At 49.4% G+C, this 17992-nt stretch overlaps 1 protein-coding gene across 2 annotated transcripts; it reads left to right on the forward strand.

The window, feature by feature from the left end:
• The first annotated feature begins 437 nt into the window (after window positions 1-437).
• Window positions 438-17800, forward strand: SCARB2 (scavenger receptor class B member 2). 2 transcript variants are annotated; one of them, XM_054632492.2, is made up of 13 exons: window positions 438-798; window positions 5541-5698; window positions 8994-9141; window positions 10231-10419; window positions 11030-11121; window positions 11367-11486; window positions 12276-12454; window positions 12619-12737; window positions 13419-13492; window positions 14268-14319; window positions 14899-15057; window positions 15202-15272; window positions 16360-17800. In XM_054632492.2, exons 1-12 carry the CDS (start codon window positions 682-684, stop codon window positions 15229-15231), a joined length of 1437 nt encoding a protein of 478 aa, XP_054488467.1. In that variant the 5' UTR covers window positions 438-681; the 3' UTR covers window positions 15232-15272; window positions 16360-17800. The 2 variants fall into 2 exon arrangements, with proteins under 2 accessions (XP_054488467.1, XP_054488466.1); XM_054632491.2 differs by lacking the exon at window positions 15202-15272 and having other exon boundaries at window positions 440-798.
• The last annotated feature ends 192 nt before the right edge of the window (window positions 17801-17992 follow it).

Raw genomic sequence — 17992 nt, forward strand, 5'->3', positions numbered from 1 at the left:
GGCGTGGGATGGCAGCGCCGTGTCGCAGGGCTTGCCTTCCTCTTGTGCCACAGGAAAGCCGTGGGGGACAGGGGTTGGCATGACATCCATCGCTCTGTTGCAGGTGTCTTTCCCTCCTGCTGGCAGTGCTGGGTGGGGAAGTGGAGCAGAACATCCCGCTGGCTTTTGAAAAAGCAGGTACATTGATGTGATTGATTTTTTTCAAGAGCGGTTTAACTGTGTTAAGCAGCTGAACTGCACTGAAGTGTGGCAGAATCCGCTCCCTGCCATGCCTAATTCAGTCTGAAAGGAGCGTGAAGCGCCTCAGCTTTCCCGCAATAATCTCGCTGTGGAATTGCTCCGCTTGTTTTGCAGAGCGCTCTTTGGCTCTGCCCGCCGCACCGAGCGGGGCGCTCCAGCAGCGCCATCCCCAGCGGGCAGGAGCCTTCCGGCTGTGCCAGGAGTCCTTGGGGGCAAGAACCAGTCCCGTTCTTCTGGGATGCGTTCTCCCGGCCCCGGTGAGCCGGGAGAGCATCCCTAGGACAGCATCCCCGGCCGAGCGGCGGCGGCTGCGGCGCCGAGGGCGGGGAGCGGTGGCTGCTCCCGGCGCTGGCGGGCGGGGCCCGCGGTGCACCCGCCCCCGGAGCCCGAGCCCGGCAGAGCCCCGGCGCTCCCTGCTCGGCGGCGGCAGCAGCAGCAGCCATGAAGTCGCTGTGTCTGGTCACCGTGGGGGTCCTGGCCATGACGCTGCTCATCGCCAGCATCTCGCTGCTGGTCGCGCACGTCTTCCAGACGGTGGTGGATCTGCAGGTGAAGCAGGTAAAAGCATTGCCGCGTTGCCGACTCGGTCTTGTTTGCTGGGTTATTCCTTCTCAAAATAGCTGAGGAAGGGGGGGGCTGGCTGCCTCCTTGCAGCGGCGGTGGGTGAGTGGGCAGGAGCGTCCCTGGGCCGTGAACCCCCCCTGCCCAGCACCACCCGGCTGGGCTGGGGCTTAGAATGGAGCTCAGGTTGCTCTGGTCCCTGGGCTGGGTAAAAATCGGGTGAGGATGGGTAAAAATGTCTCTTCTTGAGGCAGCTTTGCTGGCTGTGGGGCAGCAGCTGTAGCAAGGAGTCCTCTCCAGAGCAGCAGTGCCTGAGAGGAGCAGGGGGCACCTGAAGCACCTCTTCTTTTTGACATTTCTATCATAAATTGCTTGCAGCTTTCATACCTGTTCTGCTGCTCCATTTACTGGTGCCTCTGGAGCAGGGCCAGAGGTGCTGTAGGCTGGAACACGTGGTGTCTGCCGGCTCCCCAGGCTGGGTGATGGCAGCCAGGCATTTCACCAGGTTGTTCCACACTCAGGGACACCCATCCTGGCGTTGCTGGGGATGCAGAGGCCTGCACTGCTCCTGCCCTGCTCCTGCCCTGCCTAAGCTTTTGTTTCTCTCCCAGAGTGGCTCTGTGCATTTATGCAGTGGCCCAGTGGGAAGGGTCAGCTGTGTTAGTAATTCTCTTGGAATTCCTTTGTAATGAACAATTATTTATCTATCTGAGGAATATTATCTTAGCTCTTATTCTGACAGAGAAGCCAGGAATGCTAACCCATGAAGGGATTTGTCCAGGGCTGTTGTCTAAGTGGTGACCAGATTATCTGTGATCTCCTAACCTACTGTTCTTTCCTCTGGGCTGTTGACAGGGAGCATTTCCTACCATGGAAACTGCATTGTCTCAAATCGGTTTGGTTTAGGTTGGCACTGTGCTTACAGCAGATTGTGTCACTTGGAAGTCTAGCTCCATCCCCCTGATCGTGGCTCTCCTTGGGAAGGAGTCTGCCCTCCCCTGCATCCCAGAAGTTCTGCTTCCAAGTGTTCTTGCTGCTGTTAGTGGGGTGGGAGCTGTGCTTTGGAGCAGGACTGTCGGGAATTAGGCATGATCCTCCTTACACGCATTATCTCCCGGCCGCCTGCTCCTTCCCCGCAGCAACTTATGTAAGAGCCACTTGCTGTTTGCTCAGCAGGCTTGCAGTCATGCAGGATAAAGTTTCCAGAGCTCAGGCCTTTCTTTGCTGCCTGCTGCTCTCCAGCCCGTGCTGGCACACATCTGGATTGCAGGGAATGCGCTGCCCGGCTCCCTGCCAGGGGTGCCAGCTCCCAGAGCGCCTTCTGCAGCAGCCACACCCCCAGGCTGGGGAAGCACAGCCTTCAGCCCCACAGCACGCTGCTCCCTGTCACTCTGCTGAGCTGGCTGCTCTCCACATTTGCTTCATCCCACGTGAGCTTCTCCTCATTTGTGTGTAGTCGGGAAAGCTGCTGTCTCTTGTGTAACTGCCTGTGTAGCTTAGAAAATCTTGTGCAAATAGACAAATCTAAATTTGCCTTTGGAATGGGCAAGACCTGAGCTTTTGCAAGGAGTCCCTGTTCCTTTGAGGGCTTTCCAGGCGTCCTGGAGCAGGGCTGTCTTTGCAGTCTCAAGTGCAGCTGGAGTGGAGAGCCATGTTTTGGAGCAGCTGAAGCACCTGTGTCTCCACAGCCAGCACCTGGGAACGGCTGAGGATGGCTCTGCTTTCACTGGGGGTTGCGTGCAGCAGCCTTTTCAGCCAAAGGCAGGGTCTGGGATACAGAGAACATGTGGGAAGAGTGGAAATCCAGCCTGCTGTCAGACTTCACATCCCCTTGGAAATCAGTGGCCAGATGTGTTGTGACAAGAACACTGGCAGCACTTTTCCCAGAAGACATTCAAATCTCATCAACTTATTCTTTGTTTGCTACTTTTTAAAATTTCTGTAAACAAGCAGAATTCCAAAACCTGTTTGTTATCAGGGCCTAGCACCTGAAACTCTAGAGAGACATGGGAAAAAAAATCAGTAATGAACAAGGATGAATCTTCCCCAGGAGAAAGGCATTCCAGCTGCCAGTGGTGTTGCTTTGTGCTCTCTGATGGGGAGATGCTGGTGTATTTATTGCCATAGGTGTGCAGGTTGAGAATACAACCTAATATTATATACATTTATATATGTGTGTATATATATGCACACACACAATCAGTCTTGGAGCTATCCTCCTCATTTCACACTTAGAAGTCAGTCAGTCCTTTGGCCCAGGTGTTTCCTTCACACCACATCCCTTAGGCTGAGAATTTTAGAAAACACTCTTCACACCCCTTGAAATTCCACTGGACTTGTCACCAGCCATCTCTTGAGCTGAGTTGGCTGGAATGTTTCAGGCCCAAAAGGATGAGGAAGATGTTTTCTCCTTTGTTTTAGCTGATGTGTTGATAATTTTTTGCTGTTGTTGTTTAATGCAAAACACTGGAGCTCTCAGGAGAGTTTAGTATGAAGGCCTAGCTGAAGGATCCATTGGGATGCTCCTTTGGGGCAGGCCATTCCCAAAGAGGTCTGTTCATGCTGGTCTGAACACTTACCCCACCACCTTAACAAGGTGCAGTTAAACTCTGTCATAGATGAACACATAAAAGTCCATCTTTGAATTAAAATGTTTAGAGATTCCAAGAAATAAAATGAAATAAAGGAATTAAATTTTCTGTGTAGGTTTCAGGAATGTTCACTACCATTTCCCACTCCCACCATCACTGCCAGTAGCTGTTATATTTGGGAGGGAAAGCTCCCTATTTATTTCCTGTGTGTAAAGCACAGTCAAGGCAAGGAAACAGCAGCAAACGAGAGGGCTGTGGGTTCAGGGCTGGCTGATAAATACAGTCAGCCGGAAGGCTGCTTTGGAACACTGGAAATGAGCGTGGACTCCACTTGGAAAGGAGAAACTCTGATGTCCTTGTAATATCCTGTGATAGACTGAAATATCCCTGGTAACATTTGGTGAAAATCAGAAGAAAAGAGCTTACCATGTTTCATTACTTGTCAGTTTTTGGGAGTCTCTCTGAATCCAGCTCACAAGTTTGCTGTCACTGTATAATAAATAGGCACTTCATTTCTGTGTGAGATGCAAATTGTGCCATGCAATCCAAGAAATAAATCTGGAATGAATATGACCAGTGAATACAGAGATGAGTCTCCTTGGCATAAATCACAAGAAAACAGGATCAAAAGCATCAACCTGTGTAAGAAATTGTGTATATGAGATGCTGGTAGTTGCAGACAAGTGCTCCAAGCTCCTCAAGCATGTCTGAAACACATTAAATTTTGAGGTGCACACAGAATAAATGGGATTTAATCCTATGGGGAAGGCAGGCTGCAAGTGCAAAGTGCCACCAGCTGGGGTGGCTCTCACTGCCATTCAGCATTACTGCTGCCATGCCAAGCTCCTGCCAACAAGTTTGTCTTTGAAACAGTCTTCTCTTTATCTCATCCCTCAAAATTAAAGTCTACATGGAGAGAAAACAGCTCCTTAAGTGGGAAGGCCAAGAATGAGTCCTGAGGCAAGAGTGGCTGATAAGACCCTGTGAGCATTGACCACAAGCTGGCAGCTGTCCAGCCTGCCCTGCTTCTGAGCTTCCACTCACAATATTCCACTTGTTTTCTCAGAAGAATAAAAAGAATGAGTGTTGATGAGACACATTTAATTGCAAATCATTCCCCTCCTCCCTTTTTTCCGCCTACAGGTGATGTGGTTTTCGAGTTTTCTTTGTGTTTACTCCTGAACATTCCCTCTGCCAGCCAGATTTCTCTGTGTGACCACTGCAGCAGTTCCAGAGTTATAACTACATGAAAAGCCTTTGTTTTGGTGGTGGGGATGTTTTATAAATGGGGTGAGTTTCATCCAAAATGGGACAGTAATAAAGTGAGAGATTGAGACCTCTGTTGCAGAGCTCTACATGACAGGTGTGGTTGTGACTTTCCATTTAAGGTGTATATACTGATAAGGAGTATCACTGAGGTAAGGGAATTAGTGTTTCATTTCCTAAGTGCTTCTGTTATAAGTAATGGTTTCTAGCTTGGTTACCAAATAGGCTGACACACTGTGGGTCTGGAGATGCAGGTGCTGACATGGCTGTAGGAAAGAAATTAAAGACAGAGGGAGAACAATCTTTCCCCTATTCCAAGACCTTGGAAAGGCACAAATCCTAGAGTGCCTATGTGAAAGCGATTTGTCATTCACAGTTTTGCTCACAGGCCACTGAAAAACAAATCTGATTGCTTTGGAGACAGAATCTCACAGCTGTGTTGGAATCTGACATTCTTGGGCAAAGAAATCATCAAGGCTAGGACTCTGTTGGCCTCCCAGCATTGAGTTGTACTTTTATCTGTAATGTTGGCACGTTCTTGGTGTCTTGCATCAGGTGGAGGTTTTACTGATGCAGGAAAGGAGACAGGGTTGCTGAGTAGTAGCTGATCAGTCTCCCTTCTGAAAAATGCCAGGCACAATTGTCTGTGGGGAGGAGTGGAACTACAAACCAAGCAGTGCTGCCCCTGGCCTGTGGCCAGGAGAGCAGGTGCCTGGCTTGGTTGATGTTGAGTGAGCTGCTCCCAAGTAAAGCAGATCAAAACAGGGGTCTCTCTCGAGTCTTATTGCCTGTGCTTGTTCCCAGGGCATGGAATTCCTCTCTCCTGTCAGTGCCATGCAGCATGATAGCACCAGCAGCTGATGTGCCTTTCTCTTGTTTCAGGGAACAGTCCTGAAGAATGGCACAGAAACCTTTGAGGCCTGGGAGGACCCTCCCCCCCCAGTCTACATGCAGTTCTACTTCTTCAATGTGACAAATCCTTTGGAAGTGCTCCAAGGTGCCACTCCTCTCGTGGAGGAGATAGGACCATACACCTACAGGTAGGACCTTTCAGGAGTTCCACACTCCACAAGAACTCTGCTGTGTGAGGAATCCAGAAGGCTTGGGGTCCCATTCTGGGAGAAAACCTAGGTGTTAATGTGTGAGGGGAGGTTTATCCAGGGGAGCATGGTCACAGCCCACACAGACAACACTGACACTTGCAGCTGCTTTCAGATGTGGCCAATGACTTCTGTAAGATTTTGGGCCAAGTTTTGCTACTGTTCTTCACTGCTGGACACAGAGGAAGTTAATGCATCCTGGCCTGCTGTTTTGTGAGCTGGGTGAGTGGAGTGTTGCACAAAAGTGTGACTCATGCTTGCTCAGGAATTGGTTCCTAGCTGGAGTTGCACCATCCACATGGGTAAAATGTGGCCAGAAGAACACTTAGGGTGGTACTAAAAGGGTCTTCCTGAGCCAACCCTCACTGGAAAACCTGCTTAGCTTTTAAACATATCTCTCATTTTTACTGATGGATTTACTGAGGCCACGTGCAATGTTAAATACTGTCCAGCTCCTAGAGCTGTCCTGTGTGGCATGGAGAGATTTGAAAGTCTCCCTTACAAATGAGTTTTCCTTCAGATCTGTGATATGCTCAGCTGCCTGCAGCCATGTCAGCCAGGAGCAGACCTGTGACAGGAAGGGCTGTGGTCCTGGGAGTCCTGCTGCGATGGGGAACTCATCCCCACAGCAAGAAGGTGGATTCCTGACTGTCAGCCTCACTTCTGGTCACACAGGCTCATCCAGGCTGGGCACGGGCTCAGTGCCAGAAGGAACTGTCTTTACCTAAACTGCAAAATTATCAGAATCTCTTGGTATTTGAAAAAGGGCTGGAATGAAAGCAGAAGCCTTTGTGACAGCCTCAATTTCTGTGTTATCTCTTGCCTTTCAGTTTCCTTCTTCCCACGCCTCAGCTTCCCTTCTCCCCCTGCCTACAATCCCTTCCCCTGTCTCCTCTGCATTCTAGACCCATGTCTGTTTAGTCCTGGCAAACTCCATGTGGTATTTTGGCAAAATCCCTGCTATTACAGGAGCCAGTAGAGCTGGAGAAAAGATGATCCACAAGCTCTCTAGTTCCCAAGCTTTCCTTCAGGTCTCTGTAATGCTGGGCATCAGTCAGCAATGTGTTCAGTGTCAGGAAGATGAACAGGACCAGCTCCAGAGTTCACACAGGCTGGTATTCAGTCCTCTTTGCCAGCTTCTTTGCCTTTCCTTAGCTCTAAGTCTCTCCTGGGTGTCCCACACAGCCTGCTTTGGGAAGCTGCACCTTATCCATAGAGGAGCTCAGCAGGGTGGGTGGGGCTGGGGCTGGTCCCTGCCCCAGGGGAGGCCCAGCCTGAGCTGCTGCTTTGCTGGGAGAGCCTTTCCCTGCATCCCACATCAAGGGCTGCCTGCAATCAGGTCCCTGACACCAGCCCTCCCTCAGGTGTTCTTGGTGGGAACAGGAGGGAAGGGAAGAGGCTGCACATTCCAGCTGGTTCCACAGGCCCTGTGTGGCAAAGCACTGAAGCCTAATTTAGCCTTAGCACATCTCAGAACTCCCAAAATGCACTAATGTGAAGTGCATGGCTCCATGTTTTTATTAAAAAAAAAGGCTGGGGAAAGGCTGCGAGTGAACTGGGCCAGACAAGCAGAGAGGAAAAAATCCAGTCAGTGACAGGGAGGGCTCCAGAGAGTCTCATCCTGCAGCTCAGACTTTTCATCGGCATCCATTGTAAAGCACTTCAGGCATATTCTGTACAAAAACATAGTAGTGCTGGTGTTTTTAAATCCTGGAAGTTGAACTGGCAGCATGTAAAATAAGTAATTACAAAGTTCAAGCTGCCTATCTGCCCAAGCCTGCTGAGTCCCAAAGAGCAGTGGAATATTGTCTGGTCTTGCACACATGTACAACTTTTTAACTTCAACATCTTAGAGCCTTAGTAACGTCCTACTCATATCCCTCATCAGGGAGTATTATTTTCCTCTCCAGAGCTGGAGAGGTGTCTCAGATTACTCCTGGCCTATTTTAGGAAGGCATTTCGCAGCTGTCCATTTTCATCCCCTCAGTTCCAGCCCTAGGGTATAAAATAGATTGCTGTCCAAGAGGGTCTTGCCAAGTCAAGCTGGAAGTGTTGCCAGACTGAAATGTTCCTGGGTGGAGGGATGCCGGGAAGTGGTAGAGACACTTAGGGTAAGGAAGATGGGAAGTGGCTAGTTTCTGATAGCAGTAGTTTCACAGGCCTTTCCAGTTTGCTTTAGATGTGAAAGCTGACCCAGAGTAATGCAGCTTGCTGTGAAGCTGCACTGATGGATCCAGTGCAGCCAGGACAGAATCTCAATCCAAACTGGATGCAGAACATCAGAGCACAACATCTGGCAGGACAATTCTCCCTCACATCTTGTGACTTGATGTTTGCCCAGGCAAATGTGAAAGTCAACAGGCTCCTGAGTCACTGCGGGCTGAGGAAACAGGAGGAGTTTCCCGTCCTTCGTGTGCCAGGCGGTGAGCAGTCTGCTGCCATTTCCCTTTTGGGGTTTGCTGGAGCAACGAGTGTGTGTCAGCAGAGCTGCAGAATCCTGGTTGGTCAAGTGCTAATGGCAAGGCAAATTGACTTTCTCGTCGGGCCAGCAGGTAGCATTTGATGTTCCTCGCCAATTGGACTGGTCTGTCAGCAATCCTGAGTTTTATCCTGCTGTCTGAGTGCTTAGACAGGAACAGCAGCAACCTTCCAGGCCATGGGTAGTGAAAAGCAAAAGTTCAGTTGAATTTCTGTTGTGCCCAGGATTCCTGCTCAAGAATTAAAGGAGAAGAACTAAAATGAGGGTTGTTCTGTGGTCGTGCCACATGTGAGCCCTGGTGCACATGATCTGAAGGCAGCAGAAGGATTTTGGTGGGTTCTTAGGTCAGGCCCATGACACACATGCAGCCTGCGTCTTTCTGGAAGTGGATTTTGCCTACAGCAGAGGCAAAAGTTTCATTTTCACACTGGACTACAGGGCAATCTCATATATGGTGCCTTTAAATCCTTCTGAGCCATCTGAAATTGTTGTCCTTCCTTTGAGGTTTTTAAAGATGAGGCAAAAATACAAAGTGCAGTTAGCACACAGGGTGGCATTTCTGGAAACGCCCCATGAGGTCTGACTCAGCTCATGCAGACACAGCAGGGAGTTTGTGTCTGTGAGGGAATCTGCTTCCAAAGAACTGAAAATGCCACCCTTTACGTGCTTAAAGCAGTAAAACAGCCATAAGTTAACTGTGACTAATGCTGTGTCTATTTGTTTAACTCAATCAGAGAACAAACTCTTCTCTTTCAGGGAATACAGGCCAAGAGTGCATGTCCAGTTTTTGGACAATGGAACCAAAGTGTCTGCTCTAAACCCAAAGACTTATGTATTTGAACCTGAGAAGTCAGTGGGAGACCCTGAAGTGGACTTGATCAGGACAGTAAATATCCCTGCAGTGGTGAGTTCTCTTTTGTTCCTGCTTGGAATTCATCCTGACACACTTCAGAAGGAGCAGTGTGTTGCTTCATCCTGACTTTCTGTGGTAGATGAATGTGATGGAAGAACAAGAGAGGCAGCTCGGTCCTGGGCAGATGCTGGTCTCACTTTGGGGATGGACTGTTGTGGGGGGCTTGTTTTGTTCCTCCGTCTCCTCACGTCTTTGCAGTGCCTTCCCCTGGTGCTACAAGATCACACACTCTCCAGGGACAAGGGGCAATCAGGCTTGCTGGGCTTCCATGAGTCAGTGAAACCAGGGAATTGGTGATGTCAAATGCCTAGGAGGAACTCTGGCTTCTGCATGAGGGTGTTGGGAATGCTTGGGGTTATTTTGTCAAATTTGGAGAAGCTGCATCCAAGTCTGCTTCTCAAACCAGAAACAAAGTACAGTAGAGCAGTTCCAGACAGAGCTGAATGAAATTAGAGTCAAAAATGCAGCCCCAGACTGCGCTAGGTGATAGAGAATCTCATGGTGATCACAGGCAGACCATTATTTTGGTCTTATACAGGGATAGCATGAGAACAAGCAGATCCCAAGCTGTCACAGAGCCAGTCAGCCTCTACTCAAGTACTTGGGGGTGTCATTCAGCCTTTGCTCTCCATCCTGGTTTAGTTTCAGTTGCAGGGTACCTTCATTTCAACTTTGTCCCCAGCATTTCCAAAAATGCCTGATTTTACAAGTGAATCCAGAAATGCCCTGTATGAGTAGGAGATAGGACTCAGCTTAATGAAAGTTGCAGACAATACAGGCCCTGTGTTTTCAATTCCTCCCAGGCATCTCGTGGTGGTAAGGATTATCTCTCCTTCAGATTTTTGGCTGTGATGTACTGTAACAGGCAGTATGAGAAGAACCACAGGTTGGTTAGCCCAAAGGAATGCCCTCCTTTTGTTATGACCTCTTTAAAGGCCTGTTGTCAGCTGGAAAGGAAATAAATGTTTGAATTTTGGTGAAATGAGTGCACAGCAGAGGGAAGTGTCTGTGCCTGGATCAAGCTGATGGTTTGTTGCCCAGCAAATGTGACCATTGCTCCCTCATTCCCATGCCCTGCAGACTGCCATGGAGTGGACCAGGTCGACCCCTCTGCAGTTTGCCACGGAGGTGCTGCTGCTGCTGTACCAGGAGTCGCTGTTCACCGTGCGCAGCGTGCACGAGCTGCTCTGGGGCTACAAGGACAGGCTGCTCTCCACCATCCACGTCCTGCACCCCGAGATCGACCCCGTCTTTGGGCTCTTCAGCAAGGTAACCCATGGCCACATCTGCTGCTGTTGTCCCTGGGGGTGATGGCACTGCATGGGAGGGATGGGTAAGCTTTCCAAGGACAGCATCCTCCACTATTGCCTGTGCTCACTTGAATAACATGGGCTTTGTGGGGCCACGTGTGCAAACTCCCAGAAAAATGTCCTGATTTCCTTAGTAAGTGACTGAAATTGGATGTTAATTCTGTGCCGGAGCCATTCCTGGCTTGCACAGTGTTTCTGATCACTCCATGTCATTTTGGTCTTGGGGGAGTCCTTGCTTCATGGGGATGTCTGCAGTGCTGAGGGTTTTTCTGTGGGGTTATTTTCTTCCTGAGGGCTCTTTATTCAGGGGCAGCCCTAAAAGGGAGAAAAGGCTCATCAGGTGTTCTATTTCCTGTGTTTGGGAGGTGTAAGGATCTTTCCCAGTCACTTCCACCTCATTCCTGTTCAGGGTGGAGTTCAATGAACTGCACAGCTCTCAGGGGCAGTCCATCACTCCTGGGGTGGATTTGGAGTGGTGACAGCTTCAAGTCCTGCCACCCCATTGCAGTGAGCAGCCAGGTGCCACAGGAGGAGTGGAGCCACTGAAAGCTCCCTGCATCTGTTTGCAGATGAATGGAACTGATGATGGAGAATATGTTTTCCTGAGTGGGGAGACGAACTACCTGAACTTCTCCAGGATTGTGGAGTGGAAAGGAAAAGAGTAAGTTTGTCAGTGTACTGTTGCCTCTGTCACAATCTGCCCCCTTGCTTGCCTGGTGCCAGTTTAAAGAGAATGCAAGTGCAACTTAAACCCATTTCAATCCCTTTTGTTGTTAGCAGAGCTGAGGCAGGAGGAAATGGCTCTGTACAGGTCTGATTCCCATTTGCCTGGGCCAGGAGCTGGCATGGCCTGCCTGCTGCTGGGACATGTTTTAGCCCTTGCCCTCTTTCCTTCCCTTTCCTCAGGTCCTTGAGCTGGTGGACAACAGAGGCATGTAACATGATCAATGGCACAGACGGGACATCCTTTCACCCACTGATCAGCAAAGATGAGAACATTTACATCTTTTCTTCAGATTTCTGCAGGTAAGGTGAAGACAGTGGCACTCAGGCTTCAAAACAGAGTGTTTACATCCATTCCTCTCGAGGTGTCATGTCAGGCTGGTGCTTTTCCTCCTGTGATTTCATTTAACACTCACAGTGTTCTGCATTTATTTGTGGTGGGAACATGAGAGTTACAAAAAACCCTCCCAATCTGCAGTTAAGGATGTGTTATTTCAAAATGAAGATTTATGAGGTGAAAATTTGGACAAAAACTGCAAGGACAGTCTGGGCTGTAAGGCTAGTAGTGAGAGGAATGGAAGGATTTATATGAGCTTTTCTTAAGTTTCTTTCTTCCAAAGTCTTCCTCTATGCTGTGCTTTTTCAGAGAACCCAGGTTGCCCTCTTCAGAGATTAATGACTTTACATGATGCTGTCTGAAATGTACCAAGGAAATCTTGGCCTTTCCTTCCTTATGTAACACCTTGTGTCCCCTCTTGCTGATTTCCCAGTGCATGAAAAACAAACCCAACCTGGAATTATTTAAATCAATACAGACACGTGTTAGGCTAAATTCAGAACCTGCCAGATTGTTCTGTCTTCCACAACTGTGTTCCTTTCCTAATCCCTCCCAGGAGAGGTACCAGCACTCACACCACGTGCAGCAGTGATGTGAGGACTGTCTGTTGTGTGCAGCAGCAGGATGCTGGGATATGTGTTTGCTGATCAGAGCGTGGTGGGACTGCAACCTGGGGCATCAGCAAGGGCACGCGTGCAGCTGGGCTCAGCGCTGCTGCAGCCTGACAGGCCTGGCCCTGCTCTGCTTCCCTGCAGGTCCCTGTTCCTGGTGTATGACAGCTCAGGAGCCGTGGCTGGCGTGCCCACGTTCCGCTTCGTGCCCTCCTCCATGGTGTTTGCCAACACTTCGGTGAACCCGGCCAACGCCGGCTTCTGCGTGCCCGCCGGCAACTGCCCAGGCACCGGCGTGCTCAACGTCAGCGTCTGCAAGCAGGGTACGGCCCAGCCCTGGCTGCCCCACAGCCCCTGGGGCTTGGGGGCTCCACAGGGGCCCCTTCCCCTCTCTGCAAACAGCTCAGAGCTGTGGGGTCCTCCAAGGCTTCCCTAGGTCCTGCTCGGCCTTTGGTTTTGGTGGTGACTCAGTGTTCCTGCATTCCAGGTGCTCCAATATTTCTGTCAGCTCCACATTTTTACCAGGCAGATCCAAAGTTTGTAGAGGACATAGAGGGCATGCATCCCAGAAAAGAATACCATGAGACGTTTCTGGACATCAATCCCGTAAGTGCAGTCTTTTTTCAAGGGTTCTGTAGGTGAATGGATCCAAGCACCTGGGTTCAGGTCACCTCCTTGTGTGGTGGGTGTTGGCATAGTCCCACTGACCTCAAGGAATCTATAGTAGTTCCGTGATGCTGGATGGAATGGGAGATCCCTTTGGGCATTTTGGGTCAGCTGTCCTGTCCCTGTCCCCTCCCAGTATCTCACACACCCCACTCACCCACTCACTGGCAGGCAGTGTGAGAAACAGAAAGGGCCTGGAGCTGTGCAAGGGCTTCCCAGCAATCACTGAGCATCCCTGCGTTACCCACGCTGTTTTCATCAGGGCTCCAAAACACAGCCTGATGCCAGCTGCTGTGGAGAAAATTAATTCTCTCCCAGCGAAAACCAGTACAGCAGTGATCTCTACACCTCCATCTCTACACCAGTGACCTCTACACCTCCACTGACAAATGTGGGTCAAGGAAAAGAGCACAGTCACAGCCTGCCTGGTTTACAGAAACAGTGCTCTGACTCACCGGGCTGTTATGTGCGGTTAAAGCAGGAGGAAATTCCACAGCTGCTCTCCTCAGGTCCGGTGCAGATCCTACTGCGTGGTGTGTACCAGGTTCTTCCTGCATTCTCACAGTTCTTGTTCTTTCACCTTCACTGGGTTTTTTAACACTGATCTCTTTTACTCCCCAGCTGACAGGGCTCGTCTTGCAGGCAGCCAAGCGGATGCAGGTCAACGTTCACGTCCGAAAATTACCTGAATTTTTGTGAGTGCTCTCTGCTTCTGGGTGGAGTCTCATATCTAAGCTGATGTTCAGCATGATTTGTTCTGCAGTGTTCTGATGGAATATGGGATGGAGAGAGCAAGTATGAGAGAGGGAAGTGCAATCAAATCTCAGTTCTAAGGGACAGCATGCTCCCTTCTCACAGATCAAGCAGATTCTGTAGTTCTACCTGCAGAGTAAAGAATGCTGAACGGCAGCTACTCCTCCTGATGTTTCCTGGCACAGCTTGGCTGTAATAACTACAGCACAAGTATTTTATCTGCCCAGTCCCCTTGGGAGACTCAGGGGTGTTCTTCAGGCTTGTTTCCCAGTGCCCAGGAGCTGTCACAGTAACACAGCTCCTGCCTGAGCTGAGATTCCACATGTGCCAACTGTTGGGGGATTTTTGCTGCTGTGCCCATGTGGCTTGGACAATAGTTCCTGTGTTTTACAAGTAGGAGTAACCTTCAATACATCAGCTTAGCTCAATTCCTGCTGCCTGGTACAAATCTGTCACTCAGTTACTAATGAGCCCTGGATGGATCCCTGTCTTTCACTGCCTACCAAATCCCAAAATACACCCTGCTCCTGAATCAGAATTTATCCATCTGTGAGATTGAGATTGTCCTACTCCAGCAGAGAGGTGAAGATACACAGCAAAAAGAAACAGCCCAGAGGTTTTTTAGGGACACCTTCCTCTTTCATTGTCCTTGTATAATCTGTCTTCACAACCCTCAGGTGGAAAAGTTCCAAACCCATAATTTTTTTTTCTACGCAGTGAAACTGGCAACATCCGAACGCTGATTTTCCCAGTGATGTATATAAATGAGGTAAATAGCTTTGCTGTCTTTCCAGCATTGTGGCATGTTAATGCTTGCAGAAATACCCTCTGAGCCAGCTAGAAAAGAAAATGCTGATTTTCTTGTTGTTTGTACAGCAATTGCTAGGAAGCTGTTGCTGTTTCTTAACTAACACCCTCCTGCTGTTTGTTGTACTGTTAATTTCAGCCTTCCCTAACGCTCTCAGTCAGACACTCCTTTTAAACTGAAAGGAGTTGGCCATGAGGAAAAGGGGTGCTCAGAGGCAGGACTTCAGGAGATCACACCTTTTCCTGAGTCATCTGCTATGAATAGTCCTGTGCTGTAGTCAGATCACTGAATCAGTTGGTGTTAGTCCATTCCTAAACCAAAAGTTAAAAATCCCTGTTTTCCTTTGAAATAGACTAGGAATCCCTGTGCCCCCTGGAAGAATTTTAGGGGGAAAGTGTGTCAGGAAGCAATGAAGCAGTGGTGGAGAGTTGTGGGAGTGTTGTTTCCCTGCCCTTCACAAAAGTGATCTTATAGAAAGCACAGAAATAAATAAAGGTTTGGGATTTTTTAAAATTTCCTCTTCATCTCTCTCTGCTCCAGAGTGTTCTGATTGATGAAGCATCTGCCAGCAAACTCAGGCACGTCCTGCTGGAAGCCAGTGTTGTGACTGGGATCCCCTTTGTAATCATGGCTCTGGGGATTGTGTTTGGGATTGTTTTCATTGTGCTGGCGTGCAGGTCCCAGAGGATAACTGAAGAGGTAAGCAGCACTTGCATTTGACTTTGCTTGCTGTCCATCTGCCTGCATTTGATTTTTCTTTTTTATTTTTTGTGGTTGATTTTACCTTTTGGTGTCTTTCTGCACATGTTTTTATCTTGTTTTTGTTGGGAATGACCTTTCTAGGGAGGGGAAGTTTTAATAGACTCAGAATAAATGCGCCAAAGCAAAGGAGCGGAGTTAATCCGAGAAGCCTGGTAAGGCAGGTTCTGTCTCTGTGCCAATTGCCTTGCCAACAATAGTGAAATAAATCAGCCTGTCTAGAGGACCCTGAAGGATAAGATGCAAAACCTCCACCATATCTGAGGACAGATTTAGTTGGTGTCAGTATTCTCAGCAGAAGAACTGCGTTGTGCCAGTGAGTTATTTTCCAGATGCAATCTGGAAGATTGCAAAGAATCACGATGCAAATTTGTGGCCAAAGAACAGATGAATTGCACAGAGAGCAGCAGCAGGAGGAAGTATTCTCCACTATTGTTTATTTACAAGACAGCCTGTAAATCTGTTTATAAGCACTTCTGTCCCAAGATGACATGCTGGCATTAAGGTGCCTGTCAGGGCAAAAGCTGATGCTAACATTTCACCATAACAGGGCTCAGATGGCACCAAGTGTGGAGCCTTTGGTTAGAGGAATAGCCCGGGTTCTCTAGGAGGCTGTTTTCTCCTCATAGTTGCTGTGGGCTTACTGTGCTCTTGTGTGTTTGGTGTTCCCTAAATGCTGTCTTACAACGTCCTTCTGTGCCTGGGGAACCCCTCTGGATCAGTGGGTCCCACTGCCATCCCATCCCCGTGCACTTCAGTTTCCTGTGCAGGAAAGACTGGTCCTTTTTCCTTTCCTTTTCTTCTGAGCCTGCCTGTGCTGTCAGCAGCTCAGCCAGGGTGTCCCAAGGCCTGTCCTGCCCCACCCTGCATGCCCAGTTTCAAACCAGCTCTCTTGGATGTGCTGGAACACTCTGCAGGGGTCAAAGTGACAAAGGACAACCTGCATTCTGTGCTTTTCCTGCTTTGCTTTTTGTTGCTTTTCCTGCAAGCAGAGTTAATCCAGCAGTCTGCAGCTCCTCTTGTGCTCCCTGGCTGGTTCTAGCCTTCCCTCCTGTGTCAGGGGCTGCAGCAGGGCCCTGCCCAAGCTGCCGCCCACCCTCTGGTGCTTCCTTAGTGCACTCTGGCTCTCTTGGAGAGAATTGTCCTTAAAAGTAGGAGCTTTTCCTTTCCCTGCTTGGAGGCTTCCCATGGTGGAAGGTCTCTGATGGCCACGTTTCACTTGCTGTGGTTTTGTTCTTGCAGAGCACGGAAGAAGAGAGGTCCCCACTCATCAGGACGTCTTAGTAGGTTTCATTCCCCCTGTGAGCTTGGAGAGCAAGAGATTAGAGCTGACCTAACACCAGCTGTCCCCTGTGGAGCCACGCTTGTGTCCAGCGCCACTTTTGGTGGGACAGAGGTGGAAGGGAGTCTGCACTGGCAGCCAGGGAGGAAACGTTTCTCTCAGCTATGTTCCAGCTTCCAAACTCCATTTGCAAACTGCTCTGGATCCTGCTTTTCTCAGCCCTGCCCTCTATTTGTACCCACACTGGCAGCCACAGAGGATCAGCACCGGGGGCCAGCCCGGTTCCCTATGGGAGTGACACGGGTGGCAGTGCCAATGGTAGCGGGCTCCTGGATGGCCCTGAGACAGGGACACACAGGCTGTGGGCTGGGTGCTGCCCTGTCCATGATGTGTCCTCACTGCAGTGTTTGTCACTGGTGTCCTTGCTCCTGTCACAACACAGTGTGCAGCTGACCCACCCCAGAGCTGCAGCTCTGCATGGGACCGAGCCAGCGGCTGGAAGTGTTTCTCCATGCAGAGCACCTCGGTGTTCCCACTCTGCTTGCTAGCCAGGCTTTTATCCTTCGGGTGTGGGCTTTGTTCTGCAGCTTCAGGCACCGCAGCTCAGCCGTGCTCCTGGGCTGCAGCGGACACAGACGCTGGGTGGTGCTGTGGGGTTTGCTGGGAATAAGCAGACTTGGCATGTGTGGGATGAGAGCGCCCCTCCGTGTTATGGACAGGGTCCTGAGAACTCCTGACACTTTTTTACTTGTCAAGCTGAAACTTGTGTTAAATGTCTCGAAGGTTTCTCCCCCCCTTCCCAATTAAAAGAATATTCTCCTCGAGGAATGTTTCCGTTAGGTAGTGAACTGTGTGTTCCAAGTGTGTAACTGTCTTCTAAAGAGGGGCATTGGGGTGTGCATTGCTTGGGATTGGTTTGAGGTCTTTTTCCTGGCTTCTGCTTTGGTTCCTTCCCTGTGACGGTGGGGAGGCCCTTGAATGGATTCTGCAGAGCAGCTCTGGCTACCCCTGGATCCCTGCAAATGTCCAAGGCCAGGCTGGATGGGGCTTGGAGCAGCCTGGGATCATGGAAGGTGGCCCTGCCCACTGTGAAAAACAGAATTCACTGCTTAGAATTTTAAGAAGTTTAATAATAATAGGATTTAAAAAGGACCATATTTCCAGGGCTGGGCTGCTCCTGACCAACAGCGGAAAGAACACCCCGGTGTATACAGACAGTGTTATCTTTATACTGTTACATCGCTGAGATACATGCATATTCATGTGTTTTCTGCATTATTCAAACATTCTTGTGAACTTTGTGATGTTTTGGGAACTCCTTTGTTTGACTTCACCATCCAGCTTATCTGAATGACATCCTGGTTGTCAGGTCAATATATTTTATTTCTCCTTGTGCCTCCATCCTGCTGTTTCACATCCCCTGATAAGGATTTAATGTGTCCTCCTTAAATTTAATGTGGTATTCTCTAATTGTCCTCTGGTGCTCTGGTTTGTGTCAGGGTTATCTTATCACTTGGACAGGTTGGTCAGTGAATGGCCTTACACTGTTTTTAGTTACACAAAAGCCCTTTTTATTAAACATCTTGTGTTTTG

Source organism: Agelaius phoeniceus, chromosome 4 (assembly GCF_051311805.1).
Source record: "Agelaius phoeniceus isolate bAgePho1 chromosome 4, bAgePho1.hap1, whole genome shotgun sequence".
NCBI lineage: Eukaryota > Metazoa > Chordata > Aves > Passeriformes > Icteridae > Agelaius > Agelaius phoeniceus.

What these genes read in the sequence shown, in the direction of transcription:
- SCARB2 (XM_054632491.2), top strand. Translation starts at nt 682, where the DNA reads ATGAAGTCGCTGTGTCTGGTCACCGTGGGGGTCCTGGCCATGACGCTG. An exon ending in GTGGAGTGGAAAGGAAAAGA is followed by an intron (nt 11,122 to 11,366) that starts GTAAGTTTGTCA and finishes CCCTTTCCTCAG; the next exon opens with GTCCTTGAGCTGGTGGACAA. An exon ending in CGAAAATTACCTGAATTTTT is followed by an intron (nt 13,493 to 14,267) that starts GTGAGTGCTCTC and finishes TTTTCTACGCAG; the next exon opens with TGAAACTGGCAACATCCGAA.